The 22,467-nt window shown below is 53.6% G+C and overlaps 1 protein-coding gene across 2 annotated transcripts; it reads left to right on the forward strand.

Annotated features, from left to right (window-relative positions):
• Nucleotides 1-47: 47 nt before the first annotated feature.
• Nucleotides 48-22,230, forward strand: PCSK7 (proprotein convertase subtilisin/kexin type 7). Of its 2 annotated transcripts, XM_068556618.1 has the most exons (17): nt 48-152; nt 1,719-1,840; nt 2,275-2,757; nt 3,486-3,620; nt 4,247-4,412; nt 5,611-5,701; nt 6,616-6,670; nt 7,124-7,262; nt 8,110-8,210; nt 10,724-10,891; nt 11,345-11,452; nt 11,871-11,973; nt 18,586-18,742; nt 19,263-19,357; nt 20,158-20,251; nt 20,467-20,584; nt 20,852-22,230. In XM_068556618.1, exons 3-17 carry the CDS (start codon nt 2,287-2,289, stop codon nt 21,212-21,214), a joined length of 2,364 nt encoding a protein of 787 aa, XP_068412719.1. In that variant the 5' UTR covers nt 48-152; nt 1,719-1,840; nt 2,275-2,286; the 3' UTR covers nt 21,215-22,230. The 2 variants fall into 2 exon arrangements, with proteins under 2 accessions (XP_068412719.1, XP_068412720.1); XM_068556619.1 differs by lacking the exon at nt 1,719-1,840 and having other exon boundaries at nt 117-152.
• Nucleotides 22,231-22,467: the final 237 nt, after the last annotated feature.

Raw genomic sequence — 22,467 nt, forward strand, 5'->3', positions numbered from 1 at the left:
GGTTGCTCCCGGCTGGGCGGGCCGGCCGGGGGACCCGTCGCTGATTGGCTGCGCCGCCGGGCGGAAGTGATGCTACTGTCACTGGCTTCTCGGGCTCCCGGGAAGCCGCGAGTTTCCGCAAGGAGGCGGCGGCAGCAGCTGCGGCCAGGCGGGTGAGTTGAGAACTCGGTGGGGGCGGGGCATCGGAAGTCCGGGTGGCCTAGAGCTGGGGGGCAGCTGGTGTCTGAGGATGAGGAAACCGCACAGAGGGCGCCTTCAGTCCCGGCCTGGGGGAGCCCAGGGAGACGGGGCCACGGAGTCTTGGATCCAGGATAGTGTGGGTCCTCTGAGGAGAGGGGCACATTGCACGGGGCAGTCGAGGCCAGGGAGGGGGAAAATCAATGAAACTGACCCCGGTACGCAGCCTGGTTTCTAGGAACAGGGTGTAGAGGTTGCGAGGAGGACAGTCTCTTGGGAGCGGAATCTTGGACTCTGGGCTGCCCGTATCATTCCTCTTCTCTCTTGACACCTCAGAGCTGTAAAGACACACCTAGCAGTTGGGTGAAGTTTGAGATCTACTTTCAGAGGGTATTTAAGGTTCCTTCCCCAGAAGCCTAGGGTGAGGGCTGGGGTGGGGTTAAGGTACTGCTCTGCCAGAGGGACCGGAGGATGTAGTGGTCAGGTTTCTCCTCTCTTCCGGAAATCTATGGGCTCTACTGAGATTGAAGGAGCCTGCCTAGTTGGGTCACTATCAGGCTATCTAACAAGATTTTTGTATGCACACTGGGAAGGACACCTGAATATCTTGGGACAGTCGAGGCTGCTGGAGGGCAGGGAGGAATTTGCCTGGGAACCTCAGAGGAAAAGAGAGAAGGAGATATATATAGATTTGGGGAGGGAAATGTTAGGTGGCGGAAGTCCCCTTCTCCCTTTCCAAAGAGACTTTGGTAAAATACCCATGTTTCTGTAATATTTTGAGACTAATCCATTTGCGTATGTGTGTGGGTACTAAGCCCTACCTCAAGGTGACCCCCCCTACACCCCACCCCCGTAGAGAGCAGATGCTTCTGAAGCCCAGCCACCAATAGGGACACACATGTTCTGCCACCCATTCACCTGTCTCCGTCCCCACAGTTGCCCACCAGTTCTAATTTGGCCCTTCTGTCAAACCATGGGTGGCAGTCCCAGGTTTAGAGCTTGAGCCCTCACTTCTCAGCCGACTTGCTGAGCTAGTGACTAAGAGTAGCCCTTTAGTGCTGCTTTCCAATCACCCCTTCTCCCCAGCCTGTTCAGTAAGGCGTGAGAGGCAACGCCTCTCACGTTGCATGCTCGGGTTTTCCCCATTTCACCCGCCTCCCGCCTACTCTTACTTCCCCTGGCATCCTTCACAGGTACAGAAATCAGGAAGTTAGCTACCACCCAGACTTCTAGGGAGCAGTACCACCTACTTTTTCAAGAGGGGTTTTTGGTAAGAGTTCAAGCCCTCTTCTAGGCATCTAGGAAAGAAAGAAAAGAGGATGGCCTGATGTTTAGGTTGAGAAGTACGGTTTCTGGGTTATGTACTGATCTGGCCTTACTGTACCAGTTCGGTTCTAGTCTGTGACCTATTTGAGATTCCTGGAAATGATACTTAATCATTTGCAGTTTCTTTGGTCATGGGTCCTAGAGTCCATGGCCAGCCTCTGCCTGCTCCACTGGGTTTGGGAGGACACCATTTCTTGTTTTCTTGGGGCCTACAGGTCTGCAGTCTGTGCTTGGAGTCACCACTGCTCACAGCGAAAGGGATGCCTTTTCTCCGTGTGCACAAAATGAGCGTGAGGTGGTTAGCCAGACCAGGAGCTCAGCCTCACTCAGGGTCCAGGTGGGAACGGGGCCCCACTGCGGGGAGTTAGCCCTCAGGACAACGGGACCAAGACGTCAGCTGGGGAAAGATGTCTGTCCCCTCTAAAGAAGGGAGGAGGGTCTCTTCTAAAGAACGGTCATGACTCTGCCAGGAATTTGCAGGAGTCCTGTGACTTTTGAGCCCTTTTCATGGCAACAGTGGGAAAGAGCAGCACAGTGCCTGTTAGCAACTAGACATCCTGCTTGATTATCTAGTGATAATCATGCCACTGAGGGACCCACCAGGGTTCGTGCTGGCCCACACTGCCCCTGGGGGCTTATCCCTGTTGGTCAGAGATAACTGTGAATAACAGGAGAGGATCACATGTTTAATGATTTCAAAGGCATGGCTTAGGGATTTCCAGGTGTGCCATGTTATCGTGCTCTTACCTCTGATGTCCTTTCTCTTTGCAGCTTACTGCTCTGATGCCCAAGGGGAGGCAGAAAGTGCCACACTCAGATGCCCCCGTGGGCCCCAGGCCCACTTGCCTCTGCCTGGAGCTAGCCGGGCTCTTCCTACTGCTTCCCTGGGTGATGGGCCTGGTGGGGGCAGGTGGGCCTGGGGCCCAGGGTCCGGGGGGGCTGAGCTGGGCGGTGCATGTGGACAGCCCAGAAGGCGAGAGGGAAGAACAGTCGCTGGAGCAGCGGGCAGATGCCCTGGCGCAGGCGGCAGGGCTGGTGAATGCAGGACGCATCGGGGAGCTCCAAGGGCACTACCTCTTGGTCCAGCCGGCAGGGCACCCGCAGGCCCCGCAGGTGGAGGCCGTCCGGCAGCAGGTGGAGGCCGTGTTGGCCAGGCATGAAGCTGTGCGCTGGCACTCAGAGCAGAGGCTGCTCAAGCGGACCAAGCGCAGCGTCCACTTCAATGACCCCAAGTACCCGCAGCAGTGGCACCTGGTGAGTCCAGCCCTGCAGCTTCTGGCTTCAGATGGCTAGGCAGGGGGTACCCGCTGCTTTAGTGGGCTCTTGTCTGTGTTACTCTTCAGTGGCCCCCATCCTTTGCCTGAGGAGGCATTTCTGTGGGCTTCCACAGTGGGCTTCGTCCTCGGGCTCCACCTGCCCTGTGCTCACGTCCAGAGAGCCGGCGGGCTGCAACGGCAGGGCGTGGGTGCTGGGACCAGGCTGCCTGGGCCGCCTGCCACTGACTAGCATGTACCTTTGGATGCACTGTTTAACCTCTCTGTGCCTCAGTTTCCCTTTCTGTCAAATGGAGATTGTAATGGTTATGGTTATGGTTAAGTGAACTAATGTACCTGTGCCCACATGGGAAACGCTTTACAAGAGTTAACTAGTAACGTTATATTATACGGTGTTAATATAATGTATATCATATGGCCTACGAATTATATTATCCAACCCTTGACCCTAGCCACCATCTCACCCTTATTGCCCATGAGTGATGCCAGGCTTTCCTGGAGACCTAGGCTGTGGCAAAGCTCTCACGTGTCCCTCCTTAGCTCTGTCCCCACCTACCCTTATTGGTCTACAACCTCTCTCTGGCTCCTTGACAGTGGCCAAGAGTGCACAGGGGCTGCTCGCTGTAACTTGTCTCTCTATGGGCTATGCTGCGTGTCACTGGATTCCCAGGGCTCAGAGGATAGTTCCTGACCCCGTCTCTCCTGCAGAATAACCGGCGGAACCCCGGCAGGGACATCAACGTGACGGGTGTATGGGAGCGCAATGTAACCGGGCGAGGGGTGACCGTGGTGGTCGTGGACGACGGTGTGGAGCACACCATCCAGGACATCGCACCCAACTATGTGAGTGGCACTGGCACGACCCATCCCACCGCCGGGCCTCACCTGATTCTTGATGTTCCCTCAGGCCTGTCCCCTTTCTTAGAGGTCACTGGGCCAAATACAAGGGCCTGGAGGGTGGGATGGTGTTCTTCATCTACTCCTTTTCTGCAGCCAGCCTTCCAGCCTGGTAGCTAGGACACAGGACTTGACTCCAACTCAGCAAGGGAGACACTTCCTGGTTCCTGCTGCCACTCCCTGCCCTGGGGAGTAAGGAGTGGCCCCTGCCGGCAACTTCCCTCTCTGCACAAGTTCCTTAAAGCCTGACTTTTAGGTAGCCCCATACCTCTTTTATCCCAGGCTTCCCACACCATGGAAGCGGCTCCTAGGCACGTTTCTATAATGGCCAAGAGAGAAATTTTCCAAGAGCTGCAGCGCTTCTCAGTTTTGCCTCAAGGTGTCCTGTCCTCATATCTCACAGCCCATGTGGTTTGCAGAGATGGGCCCACAGTGCTGGCTTAGAGCCCCCAAATCCCAGTTCCCCTCTCTCCCTGAGCTCCAAGACCTGACCCCTTGTAACCAGCGAGTGACCACATGCCCTGCCCGTCCCCCCCCACCCCACCCCCCCCCCCCCCCCCGCCTTGTTTCAGAGCCCTGAGGGCAGCTATGATCTCAACTCTAATGACCCTGACCCCATGCCCCACCCGGATATGGAGAATGGCAACCACCACGGCACGAGGTGTGCCGGAGAGATCGCTGCTGTGCCCAACAACAGCTTCTGTGCCGTGGGAGTGGCGTATGGGAGCCGCATAGCAGGTACCTCCAGTCCGCCCTCGGTACACTCCTCCTGTGACAGCTGCCCATCCTCTGTCCCTCCCCCATGAATTCCAACCCGACTTTATTTCACTCTCAACACACAGCAGAAAGCAAAGGTTAAGCTTATAAATAGGTGTCTGCAGGACATATCGGTTCATTGATTTTTTTCAATGCACTGTGTTTCCAACATGTTTTTAGCAGTGAACCCCACTGTATAAAACAGCTGAAAGTACGAAATGCTCTGGATGGGAGATGGAGGCCCAAGCCCCACCTACTCAGAGGACTCTTCCCTTTTTCTGATCACGGTTATGCCCTGTCAATGCTCAGCTCATTGTGATGATAACTCCTTGTACTCATCCAGGCTGTATTTGTATTTTAATGGTTTACCAAGTGCCTCCTGGTCTCCCCTTCCTCCTTGGCCCCCCTCCTCCGTGTGTCTGTGGAGGCCCCTCTCCCTTCTCCCAGCTCTCCAGTTCCCAGCCCTTCTGACGGTCACCGTCTGCTCCCCATCCTCTAAGGAGAGCGGAGCAGCCCCGGCCCCCGCTGGGGTGGTTCTGTGGCTCTTCTGCCTCTGAGTCTTTGTCCATCGAGGCAGAAGGTGAAGGGGATGAAGGGGGACACGCTGTCCGCGTGACTCCTCATAAATGCTTGGGACCTGCATTTCCGAGGTTGGAATAGATTGGCTGTATTCCTCTTACACTCCAGCAGAGGTCAGCAGCCCTCTCTGTGAATGGGGCTACAGAGGGAGCCAGAAACCTCCAGGGCCCAAGTCCCTTCTGAAAGCTCCGTTCCGCCCTATGTGGTCACCAGGGTGTGACCCACCCCATTTTATTGGGTGAGATTAGGCATCCATGAGAGGAGTAATGCTAATGAGTACCATCTATTGAATACCCTCTGTGCGTCAAGCACCACTGCAGTGTTTTACATGATTTCAGGATGCACATAAGAAGGGAACCTTGGATTCCCTACATTCTAGGCTCTGCATCTTCCCACCAGACCCCAGGATCCTTAAAGTCTAAGATTTAGCATGACGTTAAAAAATATTTCTGGACAGGTACATGCACATGGTATAAAAATTCAAAAGATCCAAGAACACTTAGAGGGAAAAGTAAGTCTCCACAGGGGGGCCCCCCAGCACCCAGCTCCCTGTCTAGGGGACGAGCATTATTGAGGAGCTGGTGTGGCCTTCACCGCCTAGGTATCCGGGTACTGGATGGACCCCTGACAGACAGCATGGAGGCCGTGGCGTTCAACAAGCACTATCAGATCAATGACATCTACAGTTGCAGGTGAGGCAGAGCCAGGAACAAGGTGAGGGGGCCAGAGGCTCGGGCACTGGGCGAATCCTCCAACCAAAGAACAGCAGGATGGGCTGACTCGGGCAGGTCCCAGCAGGGCTCTCCCCACTGGGTTCAGCCTGTAAGTCCACTGCCCTCATTTCTCCAGACCCACAGTGTCTGGGTTCTCAGTCTTAAGGCCCACGTCACCCCAGTAATCAGGTTGCCACTCAAGGAGTGCTCCATCCTGCCTCGTGTTTATCTGTTTATCAAACTCAGAAGGCTCTGGAAGGAATTGGGCATTCCTTTCCAACCACAGCGGAACTGGCCACCCAGCACCAGGCCCCATCACACCACCCCCCAGAAACACACCTGCAGCTCCAGATTACGGTTATGGTGGGGAGGGGGTGGTTGATAAGGAGGAGCTGAGGCTGGGCTGCCCCCCCAGCATTGATGGCACCTGCACTTCCCCAACCAGTGTCTCCTGTAAATGCATGGCATTATCCACATGGACATTTCCTTTCAGAGAAAGAATAGAGAACTCCTCAGACCCAAGAGCTTTCACAGATACTTCCTTCGCTGGTGCTCTGCCATCAAGCCTAGCGTTAGATCCCTAGGTCCCATCCATCTCTACCACTCTGTACTCCCCGGGGACCTGAGAAAGGGTTTTTAGGGTCAGGTTAAAGTAGTCCTAAACTGGGAAAGTTTCCAAGGACAAGAAGAACTTTAGCACGTACTTCTGTTTTCCACTTTGGAGTGAGGGCTGGACCTTTGACCCCTATGTCCTTTCATCGTGGGAGTCCGGAGCTGGAGCCCTTGGGAGGAGAGGGAGGACCCAGGCGGAGGGATGGCCAGCTGAGGCTGGGGGGCCTGGGTGGGCAGCCACGGCCTGGCTCTGGCTCTTCCCACTGGGTATCTCTTAACAGCTGGGGACCAGATGACGATGGAAAGACGGTGGACGGTCCCCATCAGCTTGGGAAGGTAACTGGGAACTGCGTGGACACTCTGGAGACCTAGGACCCCCTCTTCATTCTGTTCCTGGAACTGCTCCCGCCCCACCCCCATTTGCAGGGCCAGACCTACCATGTAGCCCTGGCGCCTCCTTTGGGAAGAGCACTCCTGACCTGGGGTTGGGGGAGTGTGGAGGCGTTCTTAGAGAGAAATGGAGCAGCGCTTTGAGATTGTTTTGCTCTGGTTTTGTGCTTGGCTCCCCGTTTCTGGCCCTACCCTCTCCGATAAGCAGAGCCCATCCTTCATACAGCTGTTCCACTAACAGCCTCTTCCCCTTGAGTCCATCTCTAAATCTCTTTCTCCCATGTCCAGTGCCCTTGGCTTTTTTTCTTTTCCTTCTAGGAGGGGAGGAAAGAGTGAGCGGCATGGAGGTTGGGGTCTTCCTATGAACTCCTCAGCTGACCCGGACGTTTTGCTCCTCAGGCTGCCTTGCAACACGGGGTGATCGCTGGCCGCCAGGGCTTTGGGAGCATCTTCGTGGTAGCCAGTGGCAACGGGGGCCAGCACCACGACAACTGCAACTACGATGGCTACGCCAACTCCATCTATACAGTCACCATAGGTAGTGGCCTGGTGGCCCCGAGTGTGCACGTGTGCTCACGCCTGTGTGTGTGAGAGAGAGAGACAGTGGTGAGGGGACCGTGTCTCTGGGTGTGTGTGTGTGTCACTCAGTGGTGAGGGGACCGTGTATGTGGGTGTGTCCCCAGCTTCCGTGTGTCTGTCTAAAAGTGTATGCATGATCTTCTCTTCTCTTCAGGCTCTGATAGTTAGGAGGGACTAGCCCTGCTCTCGGAGGATGTCAGGACTTCCTTAGAAGTCATACCCCGGAGCACTTTCCACCCATCATCTGGGATACCAAGCCCCCCCCACCCCCGCCTCCACTCCCCACAGCTGCTTAGGCCTCTGCTTTGGCCTCTCTTCCATGGGTCCCTTCCCTTCTGCTTGAAGCCTTCCCTGACCCCCAAATGCCCTTTACCTGTGCTCCCTCCCATAGCATTTACCATCCCGGTTGTTTTTATTTACTTACCGGACCTCCTCCCTGACTCTGGGCTCCTTGAGATCAGGTCTGTGCCCTTCTCCCATGGCCCCCATGCCTCACACAGTGTGCGACTCACAGTAGGTAATTGATACATGTTGAGGAAAATGCATGTGCGAATGGATGAGTAGGTATTGAGATGGAACGCCCCCCAGTTTCACCCTGGAGCCTGCTGAAAGAATGGTCTTAGGGCACAGAATACCCTCTGCCATTTGAGGCTGCCTGTCCTGGTGAGGAGTGTGGGTACTTGAAGGACTTGGACCACTGAGATCATTTTTTAAACTCAGGACAACCCCCCTGGTGAAAACTCAGAGATGACTCTGATGTTATCAGGCCCTTATCTCTGCTCCCGTTTCCCCTACTCTGTCCCCAGGTGCTGTGGACGAGGAGGGACGGATGCCTTTCTACGCAGAGGAGTGTGCCTCCATGCTGGCGGTCACCTTCAGCGGTGGGGACAAGATGCTCCGAAGCATTGTAAGTGCCCCCCGCCGGGCCCTCCACTCCTGCCCCGGGCCCTCGGGTTCCTCTTCCCTAGCAGATCTGTGTCCCTTAGGGTCTGCCCCTGTTGGAAGAATGGAGCTGAGGACTCTAAATATATCTGTGTAAAGGGTTTTTATCTTTAAAAATTTAACTGACAAATATGCATGTTATCATAGGAATCACTCTATCACATTGATTAAGTATCACATTGATTGAAATGTCTTCCTTTGGTAGAATATGGTCTTTGGCTAAATTTCTGTGGCCTTTTAAAAAAAAGGATCATCATTCCACTGCTATGCAGCCCTTATGTAAATACTGTGAGCTCTGGTCCTGTTCATCCTTGGGAGTAAAGCTAGTGGTTGTCGGCACTGAATGGGCGGGAAAAGGAGTCAGGAATGTCTCAGTCAGCCCGAGAGACAGCTCTTTCCTTGGAGCTGGAACTGGAGCCACAGCAAACAAGAGGTTGGAGCAAGGGAGTGGAGTTGCTCAAGCTGTGGGAACCTGTGAAAGAATTCAGGGTCCAGTGCCTACACCCAGCTGGCTGAGCTCCATCCCGTCATCCTAGAGCTCCCTGCCTGTCCCCAATGCCCCTAACAGAGTGATACGGGGACAAGGGGCTCTCGGGCAGAGCTGGGCTGCAGCCAGGTGGTGTCACATTTCTCCAGTGGCTCCGGGTTGGGAGCGCTCTCCAGGGCCATTGGGAATTAGGCTGCTTCCTCTGGGTCAGATTCACTTTCCCAAACTGAAATTCTGTTTTGCCACTAAATGACTTCTGGTCAGCACAGTGTTCTAAAGCTCGGGGTCCGGTGACCCCAGCCCCTTTCCCCACCCCGGGAGAAGAAAAAAGGGAGCTGACTAAAGTAAGCGGGCAGGAGGCTCCGCTCCGCAGGTGGGGGTCTGGGTGCAGAGGGCACCGCCCACGCCCACCCCAGGCCAGGCTGGGTTGGGAGGAAGAGCAGGGACATCCTGGCAGAACTCTCAGGAACCCGCTCTACCCAACCCCAGCGAGGGACCACGAAGGCTGGCGAGCATAATGGTTCCTCTTACTGTGCGCTGCCTGCCTTTCTCCTCCTGACGCAGCTCCGCATCTCACCCCCACCCCTACCACGTTCCATCTGAGCTATAATTTGTCCAGAAATGAAAAGAGAGTTTGTTTAGCCAGGCTCCCATCTTTGGGACGCTCTTGGCTTGGAAACCAGTTGCCAGTTTCTGTTCAATTACCAGCTCGGTGGGGCTGCCTTCCTGAGGGCGGGCACGGAGGTACAGGCTGCCCACCGTCTGCTGCCCAGAGCCCTTCCCGACCCTTTCCTGTGGCTGCCCGGGGCTCCTGCCGCCACAGGCAAGTTCACGGGCCTCACAGCTACACACTAGACTGTCACTGTGAGGCTGTTTCCGTAACAGGAAAAAATCAATCTGCTCCTTGGCACAGACCAGGCTTTCCACCCTCATTGAGACTTCCACTTGGAGAGTTTTTGCCTCCTCTTCCGTGCGCACGATGTCTGAGTGAAAATGACATCTCTTGGCAGCTGCTGTAACAGCTGGAAGGCGAGCAGTGAGTACAGTGGAGAAAGGGCAGCTCTTGGGAGAAGTTAGCACCTTGATATCTGACCCAGGAGAGAAGGTTGGAAGAAGATTTTCTGGTCTTAGCCTGGGCACCGCGTGCCAGATCTGGAGGGCCATGGCCTGGAGCAGATTTAGGCAGGGGCCCCCTCAGCTAAACCCTCTGTGGCCCCAGGGTGGATTAGAGCATGAAAAGAACTGGATGCCAGACAGATGCCGCGTCTCCCAGACCCCCGCTCTCACCTCCCACCTCAGGACCACAGGTGGAGAAGGGGGGACTCGTGGAAACCACCCGAGGCACCAGGCCCAGCGCAGGGAGGCAGCTCGGGCTGTGGATCGCCCCGGGCCAGGGTGGGCAGGGGGTGTAGATGCTACACCCATGCTGAGCCCACGGGTGGGCAAGGGGGCAGCTTCCTCTCCCCGGGAACACACTCCCTTTGTTCGCACTGATGTCACTCCAGGCCCTGTCGCTGAGCTGCCAATTTGGATTTCCTTGACTGGTGCCGTCACTGTTGTCCCAGCTCCAGCTGGGGCCCAGGAGCTCCCCGGCCACTTCCTCTGTCTCCAAGGGCTGCGGGGGCTGGAGGGGCAGGGCTGGGTGGGTGGAGGATTTGGGAAGGGGTCACCAGAGGAGCCGGAATCAGGAAACCATCCTCTGCACGTGAGGCCTCTCCCCTCTCTCCAGCTTCTTTCCGCCCCCTCCCCCGCTGTAACCAGACCCACAGAGTAACTCTTTCATTCTTCTCAGCTCTCCAGAGATTCTCCTGTTAGGCGAAGAAGGAGGAAGAATCTCCTTCGTCCGACCTGCTAGACATTCAGCTCTCGCAATGGAAGGGCCCCCCCCCAACCGAGGCTCGCGCTGAGGCCCAGCCCCACACCCCTCCCACCACAGCACCTGGGAACTCAGTCCCTAACCCAGTCCCCGTCCTCTCCATTCCACTTCCCAGGTGACCACAGACTGGGACCTTCAGAAGGGCACAGGCTGCACCGAGGGCCACACGGGGACCTCAGCCGCGGCCCCTCTGGCAGCCGGCATGATAGCCCTGATGCTGCAGGTGCGGCCCTGCCTCACGTGGCGTGACGTCCAGCACATCGTCGTCTTCACAGCCACCCCGGTGAGATCCTCGCAGGTGGACAGAAGGCCTGGCCCAGCCCACCTCAGACTTTCGGTCCCAAGGACTTGGAAGTTTCAGGAGGCTTCAGATTCTAGGTGTCCCAGGCGTTAGGTGCCAAATCCCGTCCAGAGTTGGCACGTGCACGGAACAAGGGTGGGGACCCCATCAAGACCACAGACCTAAATTCACTCGCACCTGTTCTGCTGCTGCCCTTTTACCTGCAAAGGAGAGCTCCGGCTGGGCTCCTGACTCTGGAGCCTGTGGCTCCTGGCTCCCTCTCTAGAAACAGGCCACTGGGCTGGTGACATCACAGGCCTTTGCCCTTTTGTCCCAGCTTTCCTTGGGGAATCCATTCCTAGCAGCCTTGGTGGGAGAGTCTGGACTGGATCAGCTAGCAGGGCGAGCAGGGAAACTTAAAATCCGAGGGACTAACCGGGACCCCTGTCCTCTCAGTATGAGGATCGCCACGCGGATTGGATCACCAACGAGGCCGGCTTTAGCCACAGCCACCAGCACGGATTCGGCCTGCTCAATGCTTGGAGACTTGTGAACGCAGCCAAGGTGATCAGGTGTCCTGCGTGGAATGACGAAGGGGGTGGGGAGAATGCCTAAGACACTGCCTGGCACATCGTAGGTGTTTAATAAGTGCTCGTTCATCTGAGACCCATTTTACAAATGAAGAAGCCGGCTCAATGCTATAATTAAAGTTTCTAAGCTGTCGGTGGAGAGTAAATGGGACCTGAGTATCGTTTGGAACCCTCAGGGTGCTCTGCTCCTCATCTGCCGTCCTGGACACAGCCTGTCCTTGCTTTGGTGCCGTAGGGAGCAGTCCAGGTGGTCCGCAGGAGCCTCAGGAGCGAAAGGAGGTGGTGAGGAAGGGAGAAATAAAAAGAGCAGTGCCCTAGGGGTCAAGTAGATGAGAGTGGGTGTGTGGGGTCCATCTTGTTTGTTCATTCGCCGTCCCCCCTTCCTTTCATAGATCTGGACGTCTGTCCCTTACTTAGCTTCCTACGTCAGCCCCGTGTTGACAGAGAACAAGGCTATCCCGCTGTCCGCCCGCCCCCTGGAGGTCCTGTGGAATGGTAAGCAGTCAGCAGAAAGGGGGTTAATCGTGGGCCTGAGGTTTGGGGCGGGGTGATGGAGAAGCTAAACTCATCCTCCCTGCCGGATCCTACCCCCTTCCTTTAGGAGCTGAGCTCCAGCCAAACCTGTGGAGTTTTCTTTGACCATTTTAGGACATGTTGCTGCTTCTGAGTTGGCTGGCCCCCCGGCTGCTTAAACGAGACCTTTCTCCTGAGTTACTGGTGGTGGAAAGGAGCTGCCGAGCAAGCGATTAGGAAGGCTGGTGGGAGGGCTGGGACTGGGACCTGGGAGACAAGGCACGAGTTGAAAGACGTTCCTTTGACTTCCATGCTAGGAACTTGCCAGACGATTCTCTGCAACCTGGTGGCCTTTGGATGGAGTGAAGGAGTTGAGAATGTCTTCCTTTGATTCTCAGGCCTGTCTAATACAGAGAGAGTCAGCTGGGGCCTGTAGGGGGAGGACAGAGCAGTGCCCAGAGGGCTCCCTAGACTGTGGTGGCCCTCCCTCTGCCCACGCATCCATCACACCTGGGGCCACTAGGACTATCCGAAGGGGTGAGGGCCGTGTGTTGTCAGTCAGAGATGTCGTCTTACGTTGAGCACAGAGGTTGAACCCCTTCCCAGAGAAGAGGGCAGCTGGATTGGGATACTTGAGCAAGAGGGTCTTCTGTCTGCAGATTTCCCGGACTTCCCACTGGGGAGTTTTCCCTACCTCCAGTTCCTTGGGGATTTTTTTTCTTCAAGGATTTTTGACAGGCAGAGTTATTCACTAATTTTTGTGAAGATTGGAGCATGTCATGCTTTGTACCCAAATGGAACTTTGTTTTCGCATTTCCCATTCTCCTAGGAAGTGTTCAAACCAGAACAATGGCAAGAGGAGGAATGGCCAAAGATGGGAGCATGGAGGGGAGAGTGGGGACGGCATCCCTGGGGCGGAGGTTTCACTGGGAATAGTCCCGTTGTCTCTCTCCCTAACCATGTCCAGCACTTGCCCAGTTTCCCCTCTACGTGGAAGGAAATCCATGGGCCCAGTTCATTGCATTTTCCGTAAAAGGAATGCTATCTTGGAAAGGGCATAAAGCATCAGCCAAGGCAGAGAAGTGCAGGAACATTCCCAGGAATGCAGTTGAGTAGGAACCTCGGGGCTTTGCACTTGCATGTCTTGGGGACAGTATGTCTTTTAACTTTTACCTTCCATCCAGGGCTGCTAACCCGCAATCGCATCCATGAAATGAGGGGGTCGACTTAGGGTCCTTCCCAGCTTCAGCATCTTCTGCTTCCCACTAACCAGGGATGTTCCCCGGCATGTCTAACAAACTTCCCTCGGTATAGAGGCATCTGGCACCTGCTTGTTTGTCACTAGGAAGCAAGAGAAAGAAGGACAGGTTGTCCTGGGCAGAGGAGAGTGGGAGGTGGGGATAGTGGGGAGAGAAGGATGGAGAGAAGGGAGGTGAAGACTCAGCGAGTTTTGCTAATGGAGCCCTTCGTTGGTTTGGAGGGCAGCAAGTGGACTGCTGATCTTCAAGGTCAGCAAAGGTGTCTTCCCCTCTGTTGTGACTCCATTCACCCCTGAGCAGACAGAACTGAAGGTCCACGCTTGTGGGCGTGCTTGGAGGCTGCAGAAAGTCCAGTTCACGTAGAGCTGAGCAACTTAGTCCCGGACAGTTAGTAAACCTCTTTCCCTATAGCCAAGCAACAGTCTTTCCCACCAAGACCTGGGTCAGTCTGTGTCAGTCTGTGTCAGTGTCTGTGTCACTGACTGACACAGCGAGTCAGTGTCCAAGGGCTGTCCAAGGTGAACTTTTTTGTAAGGTAGAAGGAACTGAACATCCCTGAGATGGAAAAGGGGTGCAATACCACTAAGACTGGAGCAGTGGTGTCCAAGAGAACTTTCTACAATGATGAAAATGTTCTCTATCTGTGCTGTGCAATTCATGTGAGGCTATTGAAGATTTTAAATGTGGCTCGTGTGGCTGAGGAACTAAATTTGTGTGTTATTGTAATTGAATTTAAATAGCCACATGTGGCTGGTGGCCACCTTCTTGGGCAGGGCGGCTCTAGAGCAAGACAGGAGGAGGATGTAGGGGGAAGGGGATTGGAGCCCCTCGGTTCCTTTAGCTCTGACTCTGGGTCTGAAATCTCTACCAGAGGGTGGGAGGGAGGGCGGGGTTTGGGAGGAGTATCCAAAACACAAGGGAGCCTGTGTGTATTTACAGAAGATTCCTGAACACCACTTGCAATTACCCTTTTATCCTTGTTTGCAGCCCGAGTGCTGGCTCCCCCTCTGGCCATGCTTGCGTCCTGTTCCTTCCTGGCTCTGAATCTTCCTCTCCTGCCCAGTCTTTCTCTCCCCACTGATTCCTCCTTCTGCCTTCAAACACCCTCAGAGCATCTGTTAGGAAACACCTTTAAGTCCCTGCCCCCCTCCAACCAGTAACCTTTTCAAATGAATTAACCAAAACAATTGCTTGCCTTTATCACACCCTCTCCACCGCTGAAGACTTACTTCATCACTCACAGCGCCCCTCTCCTGCTCAGACCCAGGGACCAGCTCACAACCCATCCTTCTCAGCCCTCTTGTTCTCTGACCGGATTAACGAGACCTGTGTGGCAGCCTCCCTCCTCCTGCGGCTGCAGTGACCTCCTTTGCTCCATGGCCCTCTTCTGGCTTCTCTGCCCAAGGAACTTGGTTTTTCTGTTCGCTCTCCTCACTACTCCCAAACCATGAGTGCCTTCTACGACTCATTCCGTGTTCTTGACCCTCCCTCTACGTTTTCTCCCTCGACGGCGCAGCTGTGTTTATGGCTTCAGCTGCCACCTCTCCACAAATGATTCCTAGATCAACATCTCTTATTCTGATCCCTTACCAGTGAGAGAGGTAGAGATTTTGCTAGCTTCCACAAGATTATGGGCAAATAAATCCCTGGGACCTTCGGGGCGGGGTGGGGGTGGGGGAGGGCGGTTGAAAAAGACCCCAGCTTGCCAAAGGCAAAATAATATGATGATCATCGTCAGCTAAGATTTGAGTGCTTTTTTACGTGCCAAGCACTGGCTTAAGGATTAACTCATTTAATTCTGATAAAATAATTCTCGTGTTGCCACACGGCTGGCCGCCCAAGTCCCTGTACACCCCAGTAAGGAAATGCATGTAACGTGCCACTCCGTACACATGCTAACACAGACAAGCACTCGCGGGGCTCTTTTTGGATTCCATTCTGTTCTGTCGTGCTCTATAACGTGTCATTCACTCTCTGTTAAGCCCTTATCTTCCATGTTAATGCTCTCCTTCAACTATGCCAGGAATATTTTCCTCCATCTTTCTATTCCTAAATCGCTGTGTGTGTGCTGTTGGATATCCCATCAATACATTACGTTTAAAATGTACAGCATCTTAGATTTCACTATCGCCTATCGAAAGCCAGCTTGCTTTCCAAGTTTCTCTCATTTCTGTCGGTGCCATCACATGAGATTAAGAACCCAGGAGGAAGAAGATGTTTGGGTAAGGACTATGGAGTGTGAAGAAGTGAGGAAGAGAATTCGGGCTCTGCTGTGTTTGAGGCGTCTATGCAACATCTAAAGGTTGTATTCAGAAAGCAGCTGAATAAATACGTTTGAAGGTCTAGACTGGAGGTAATGGTTTGGGAGTCACCCGCATAAAAATGGGAGAGAAAGGTCTGGGAAAGAAGGAGATCACTAGGGTTGGGGGTAGACAAGGATAAAAGAGGACCTAGGACGCAGGCTGACATTAAAGGAGTGGACAGAGGAAAAGGGCCTCAGAAGAAAACTGAGAAGAGATGCCTGAGGTTGGAAAAAGAACAGGAGGATGGTGTCACTGGAATCTAGGGTAGTTCTGATGGGAGCGGGCAAGCGGGCAAGGACTGAGGGCGTCCCTGGTTCATCAAAGAGGCCGTTGGTGACCTTAAGAAGAATACTTTGGGACTTCCCTGGCGGTCCAGTGGTTAGGACTCCGTGCTTCCACTGCCAAGAGTACTTTGTTTCAGTCTGTTCATGGGGGCAAAAGCTAGACTGCAGTGGGTTGAACAATTCGTGGGGACAGAAGAAGATTCCTGGTTAAAGACGGTGAATTGAACACGTGCTTTTATCTCTGCTTACTCCCAAAACCTCACCAAAGTGAGAATAAAGGAATAAAAGCGGTATAAGCACAAGGACAAAGAGAATGAGAGAGGAGGCCACAGCAAAGGAGAGATTGCAATACATTTTTGGAAGACGGAAAACTAGTGGAGAAGTGGGCAGGGCTAAGAAAGTTGCAAACCAAATATCTGTAAAGGTGAGCCTAGGCAGCAAGCTCGTTCATGCCTCAGAATCCCCAAAGGCTCAGGACTCGGGGGCCCCATGCACTACAGAAGACAGAGATGAGGTGTGAGAGTAAAACGAGAGATCAACTAAAAGGTAGACTCCCAGGTGTCTTCTCCCGTCCTTAGCAGCCTTTTCCGGGCAGGAGTTGGGAAGTTTATTCTCCAGAGCCCGGGGCCCCAGGTACAGCAGAAAATAAGAGACAGAGAGTGTACCTTAAAATGATAAACCATGAACTATGACGGGGACACGTTACAGATAAAGAAACTAATTCTCATAGCTAGTAAATGGCAGAGCTGGGATTTGAACCCAGGCTGGGTGGCTCCAGAGCCCATGCCATTAGCACCAGCAGGCACAAGAGTTGAGAAAGGGTTTATTTCACTTGCAGTGAAAGCACGGAGTCCTAACCACTGAACAGCCAGGGAATTCCCCCCTCTTTCTTTGATCAGTTATCCACGCTCACACCGGCTTACCCTTAGAATCAAGCATTTTAGCTGGGCTTCCTGTCACCTGTTTCTTCTTCCTACTCCGATTCAGCCTACCCACAGCTGTTAAGAGTAACCTTCCTTTAGCACTTTTTTTTTTTTTTTAAACTCTGTCATTGCTCGGTAATCTCTAATAGCTCTCAGTTGCTTGTTTAAAATAAAAATTTTAAAGCCCTTCCCATGCTAGGTCCCCTGCCCATACTTTCATATTCTCTCTGGGTTTCTTCATCTGTGAAATGGGGGTGCTGCTCTCTGCTTTGCCTGTCGGCATGAATTAATGAAAGTTGCTTGGGAAAGAATCATTTCTCATTGCAGCCTAATTTCTTAATATTCCCCAATTGAGTCTTCTACTTCAGTAGTTTGGTGGGGGTTTTTTTGTTTGTTTGTTTGTTTGTTTTGGGGTTTTTTGACTTTTTATTTTGAAATAATTGTAGATTCACAGGAGGTTGCAAAGAAATGTTCAGGGAAGTCCTGTGCACCCTTCTCCTGATGTTAAATGTCTTAATTCTAGGACAATAGCAAAACCAAGAAAATGATATTGGTCCAATCCAGAGCACTTACTCAGATTTCACCAGTTAGACTCATATTTCTGTGTGTGTGTGTGTGTGTGTGCGCGTCTGTGTAATTTTACCACATGTGTAGCCTTGTGTAATCACCACCACAGCCAATATCCAGAACCACTGCATCCCAAGACTCCTCTGTGTCACCCCTTTATGGCCACACCCATCCCCTCTGCACCATCCCTAGCACCTGGCAACCACTAATCTGTTCTCCATCGCTACAGTTATGTTATTCATGAATATTATGTAAATGAAATCACACACTGTGTATCCTTTTGATATTGGCTTTTTTTCATTCAGCACAATTTCCTTGAAATGTATTCACTTCAGTAGTTTTTTTTTTTTAATTTGTATTTCCTTCAGTATGAAACTTGTTCATGTCCACCTCTGCCTTTCTACATGCCATTTCCCCTTCTAGAATACCCTCTACCAACACTCTCCACCAATCCGTATTCACTTCCTCCCTCAGAGTGTGTCTCAGGGCTGCGTGCCTAAACCCATCTGACTCATCCCTGTTGTAGCATCAGTTATGTAGACCGCATACCATATCATTTTCCACTTGCACATAGAAGGCAGAGACCATGTCCAACTTTTCTTTTTTTTTAACTTTTTTTTTAAAAATTTTATTTATTTATTTATTTATTTATTTTTGGCTGTGTTGGGTCTTCGTTTCTGTGCGAGGGCTTTCTCCAGTTGCGGCAAGTGGGGGCCACTCTTCATCGCGGTGCGCGGGCCTCTCACTATCGCGGCCTCTCTTGTTGCGGAGCACAGGCTCCAGACGCGCAGGCTCAGTAGTTGTGGCTCACGGGCCTAGTCACTCTGCGGCATGTGGGATCTTCCCAGACCAGGGCTCGAACCCGTGTGCCCTGCATTGGCAGGCAGATTCTCAACCACTGCGCCACCAGGGAAGCCCCCAACTTTTCTTTATATTCCCAGCAACTAGCACAGTGCCTGAAATGTAGGAGGTACTCAGTAAGTTATTTTTTGGGTGAATGAATGTCGGAAATTGCTCCGTTTGGTTCTTCCATTGTGTCTTGAGTATGTGTTGTCCTCCCAACTGGACTCTAAACTAGATTGTAAACTTGAAAGCAGCAACTGCATTCCATTTACTAGTGTACACGAGGTTCAGTCAGGGTTGCCAAAGATATTTGTATGTGTCTTCCATGAGTATGTTCCTTTGTCTGTTGGGGTGAAGTGAGGGCGTAAGTGTTTGTGCGGCTGGTTCCCCAGCTGCCCAGCCTGACTTCCCACAGTCAGCAGGATGGACCTGGAGATGTCGGGGCTGAAGACCCTGGAGCACGTGGCCGTGACAGTCTCCATCACTCATCCACGACGTGGCAGCTTGGAACTGAAGCTGTTTTGCCCCAGTGGCATGATGTCCCTTATTGGCACCCCCCGCAGCTTGGACTCGTACGTACACGTGCCCTCACCTGAGCTCTCTCTGCAACAAGGGCCTTTTCCAGGAAACGATATGGGAGGAGTGGACACTGGCACTGTCCTAAGCTACCGTGGCACTGGCTTATTACCTGCTTTGTTCAAGTGCTTACAGTGTGCTCGGCACTGCACTTGAAGTGTAGTTTCTTTAATCCTAGTAAGGACGATGCAGGGTAGACTTTGTAACCCTTTACAAATGAGGAAACAAGTCACAGAGCTAGTTAAGTGCCTGAGAGAATAACAGTAAGCCTAGACCTATGGGACTCCCAAGCCCGTGTTCTCTCCATGTTTGCTTTTTCCACTACACTACGTTGACACAGGTCCCTCAGCCCCCGAGATCCCAGGGGCAAGGGCCAGCACTTGAGGGCCCCTCATGGCACCCTCCCGATGGCTGTAGCTCAGACAACAACTGCTACTACAGTAAGAGAATGCTTTTGGGCAAAGGGGTCAGTTCCCTGCTCCATGCCTTCCTCTGTCTCCTCTGTTCTTGCCCCAGGGACCCCAATGGCTTCAATGATTGGACCTTCTCCACTGTGCGGTGCTGGGGGGAAAGAGCGAAAGGGACCTACAGACTCGTCATCAGGGATGTAGGTAAGCCTGCCTGCCCCCCACCAGGGCCCTGCCTTTCGTGATTGTCATCTGGTCCCTCTGGATCTCAGAGTCCCCACAGAAATTGTCCCAGGTGGAATACATAGGGTTGCCATCGGACCAAGAGGGTAGATGCCAAGACGTATGCCCCATCCAAAAAAACGGGCCCTAGAATTATTCATTTATACTACCTCTCATATTCCTTGGAGAAGTGACTGATCCATTTTTCCTCAGGATAGCAACAAAAATTCCTTGTTGAAACCACATTTCAAGTTCTTTCACATATAACCATCCTCCGGCCAGCCCTGGTAGGCAGGTAAGGGCAGGACTAATTTTCACCGTTTTTTTTTTTTTTAAAACTGAGGCCCACCCAGAGGTTTGAAGTGACTTGTGTGAGGTCACACAGTATCTCAGTGAGGACTGGAAATTGAACCCAACCCTCCCAACTTCCAGCCAAGTTAGGTGTTCATCACCAGACTGGTGGTTTTCAAACCTTCCTTTAATTTAGCAGGACTTTTTTTTTTTTTTTTTCCCAAGAAAAATCCCAGCTGAAACCCCAAAATATGAAAGAGGCAAAACTTCTCCACTTGGGAGTGCCACCTTTCACCTCCGCCTTTCCATTCCTAAGGGCACCCCGAGAGGCACCTCTGCAGTACCCTGGGGTCAGTGGGACACAGTTAGACAACTACTGTGGCCGCTCATGTGGTCTGAGTCCCTCTGGGTGGCGGGGTGGGCAGGGCCTCTGCTATCTGTGTGGCCAACAGCGGGGCGTGGCTCACGGACCGCCCCGCTTGCGGCTCTAGGAGATGAGACGTCCCAGGCCGGCATCCTCCGGCAATGGCAGCTGACCCTATATGGCTCTGTGTGGAGTCCAGTAGACATCAGGGACAGACAAAGGTAGGTGTAGACACATGTGTCAGAGGGAGGGGGACTCACGGGGGCAGGGGGAAGGCCACTTAGGGAGTGCCACCTCCCTGGGAACCCACAGCGTGGCCCTCCCCTGTTTGCTATGGGGCTTCCCTCTGTCTGGCTGTAAGGTGGGAGGATGGGCGAGGCAGGCGGTAGAGGAACCAAGCTGAGTAGGGCATCCTCGTCTCCTTTCTTCTCCACAGGTTACTAGAAAGTGCCATGAGTGGGAAATACCTGCACGATGGCTTCACGCTGCCCTGCCCTCCCGGGCTGAAAATCCCAGAGGACGATGGTTATACCATCACCCCTAACACCCTCAAGGTACGAGGGCCAAAACCCAAGCTGCAGGGAGGCAGGAATGTCCTGAGGGATGTAGTCCTTGGTGGGAGACTCAAGGTGACTTGGGGAGTGAGGGGTTGGGAAGACCTAGGTCCCCACTCTACAGGCTAACTCTCCAGGGCATTCCTTGTGTGGGGGGAAGTGGGGGAGTGGTTTGGGGTGGGAGAGGCAGCCCCTAGGAAGAGAGAGAGTTTCTGAGCTCATTGTTCTGGGAAACCACCCTTACATAGGTGTTTGACTTTCCCCCAGACCCTGGTGCTGATAGGCTGTTTCGCCGTCTTCTGGACCATTTACTACACGCTGGAAGTCTACTTGAGCCAGAGGAATGTGGCCTCTCACCCAGTTTGTAGGAGTGGACCCTGCCACCGGCCCCAGCGAAGCCGAACAGCCAAGGAGGAGGGGACAGAACTGGAATCAGTGCCCCTTTGCAGCAGCCAGGATCCAGGTGGAGTGGGGATGGAGAGCGAGGGCCCTCCCGCAACCTCTGAGCTCCACGCCCCAGACCTGCTGGATCAAGGGGACTGGAGCCTATCCCAGAGCAGGAGTGCCCTGGGTTGCCCTCAGCACCTGCCCCCAGACCTGCTGCAGGGGAAGGAGGCGCAGATTTGCTGACCTCGGGCCTGAAGCCAACGTGGGAGAGGCTCTAACTTCCTAAGACTGGGGAAGCTTGGAAAGCTGCTCCGCAGTCCCAGAAGCTCTGGGGAGAAGGCAGCCCCGATGCTTCCACCTGGGACCAGAGGCCTAAAGAGCACCCTCTGGCTAAAGACCACACTCAGGGAGGGCAAGGGCCTTCAGAAGGCACAAGCGGAGCCGGATTACAGTCTCGCAACAGCCATGGAACCTTCCTCCAACCCAACGGGAGTTTTTGGTGAGAAGGTCTCGGGCAAGGGATTGGGGCCCCTGCTGGGCAGGCCTCCATCCTCATTTCTCCAGGGCAGGCCAGTGGTGTTGGTCACAGGGACCCTCACCCACACATGGCCAGAAGAGCATCTCAGCAGAAACATCACTGGGGTCACTTGGGAAGAGGGTTTAGGGGTGGAGTCTGGGAAGAGCCCCGGATATGCCTGTCCTTTTAATGACCCAGGGCCCAGAAACAGCAGACTTTTCCTCTCTCCCCCTCACCTCCCAGCCTAAGCCTTGGACCTTGGCCATATGGGCATGGCAGTCAACCCTCAGCTCAGCACACATGCCCTGGAAGCAGCTGCCTCCATTAGCCCTGATCAGAAGCCAACCTTGAACACACCCCCTGACCCCTTCACCATCACGCCCACCCTTCATCCTGAAGGATCGGTACGACGCGCCTGGCAGGGCTAGGGCACATCCTGGGGGAGTCTGCGGCAGGACTGGGGCAGGTGTCGGATCAGTCACTGCCCCTCTAGCCCTGCGACCACCCGTCTTCCTCTGCAAAGTGCTCAGGGAAATGGCCTTGCCTGCCGGAGGCCAGCCATCTGCCTGGCGGGCTGTGACTCTTCCTCCCATTCTTGGCCTCCTCCCCTCTTCTGAGCTAGTTGGTGGATTTGATTTTTTTTTTTTTTTTTTAACGCTTAAGATTTGGTTTTCTCTTTTCACAGCAACATTTTGTTGAATTTTTTCTGCACAGCTTTTCCAAAATAAAAACCTTCCACACAGTTCTGCCCCTTCCCATCTCCTTTCTGCCGCCTCCCCAAAGCTAATGCAAGTCTCCAGGTTGCTCCTCTTTCCCTTCAGTCCCGAGATTCACTCTCCTCTTCCAGCCCCTGAAATCCTGGAACTCGAGGGGTCCTTCAGAGGATGGCAGCCAGGAACACACGTAAACCCGAGCTGCCTGCCTGTTCCCTGCTCAGATTTCCTGTAACCAGAACAGAAGTGACTAGGACAAATCAGAC

The sequence above is a fragment of the Eschrichtius robustus genome, chromosome 11 (assembly GCF_028021215.1).
Source record: "Eschrichtius robustus isolate mEscRob2 chromosome 11, mEscRob2.pri, whole genome shotgun sequence".
Lineage (NCBI taxonomy): Eukaryota > Metazoa > Chordata > Mammalia > Artiodactyla > Eschrichtiidae > Eschrichtius > Eschrichtius robustus.

Excerpts from the sequence above, each read along its gene's own strand:
- PCSK7 (XM_068556618.1), top strand. The coding sequence starts at position 2,287 with ATGCCCAAGGGGAGGCAGAAAGTGCCACACTCAGATGCCCCCGTGGGC. Across the intron at positions 2,758-3,485 it reads ACCCGCAGCAGTGGCACCTG|AATAACCGGCGGAACCCCGG; the intron begins GTGAGTCCAGCC and ends TCTCTCCTGCAG. Across the intron at positions 8,211-10,723 it reads ACAAGATGCTCCGAAGCATT|GTGACCACAGACTGGGACCT; the intron begins GTAAGTGCCCCC and ends TCCACTTCCCAG.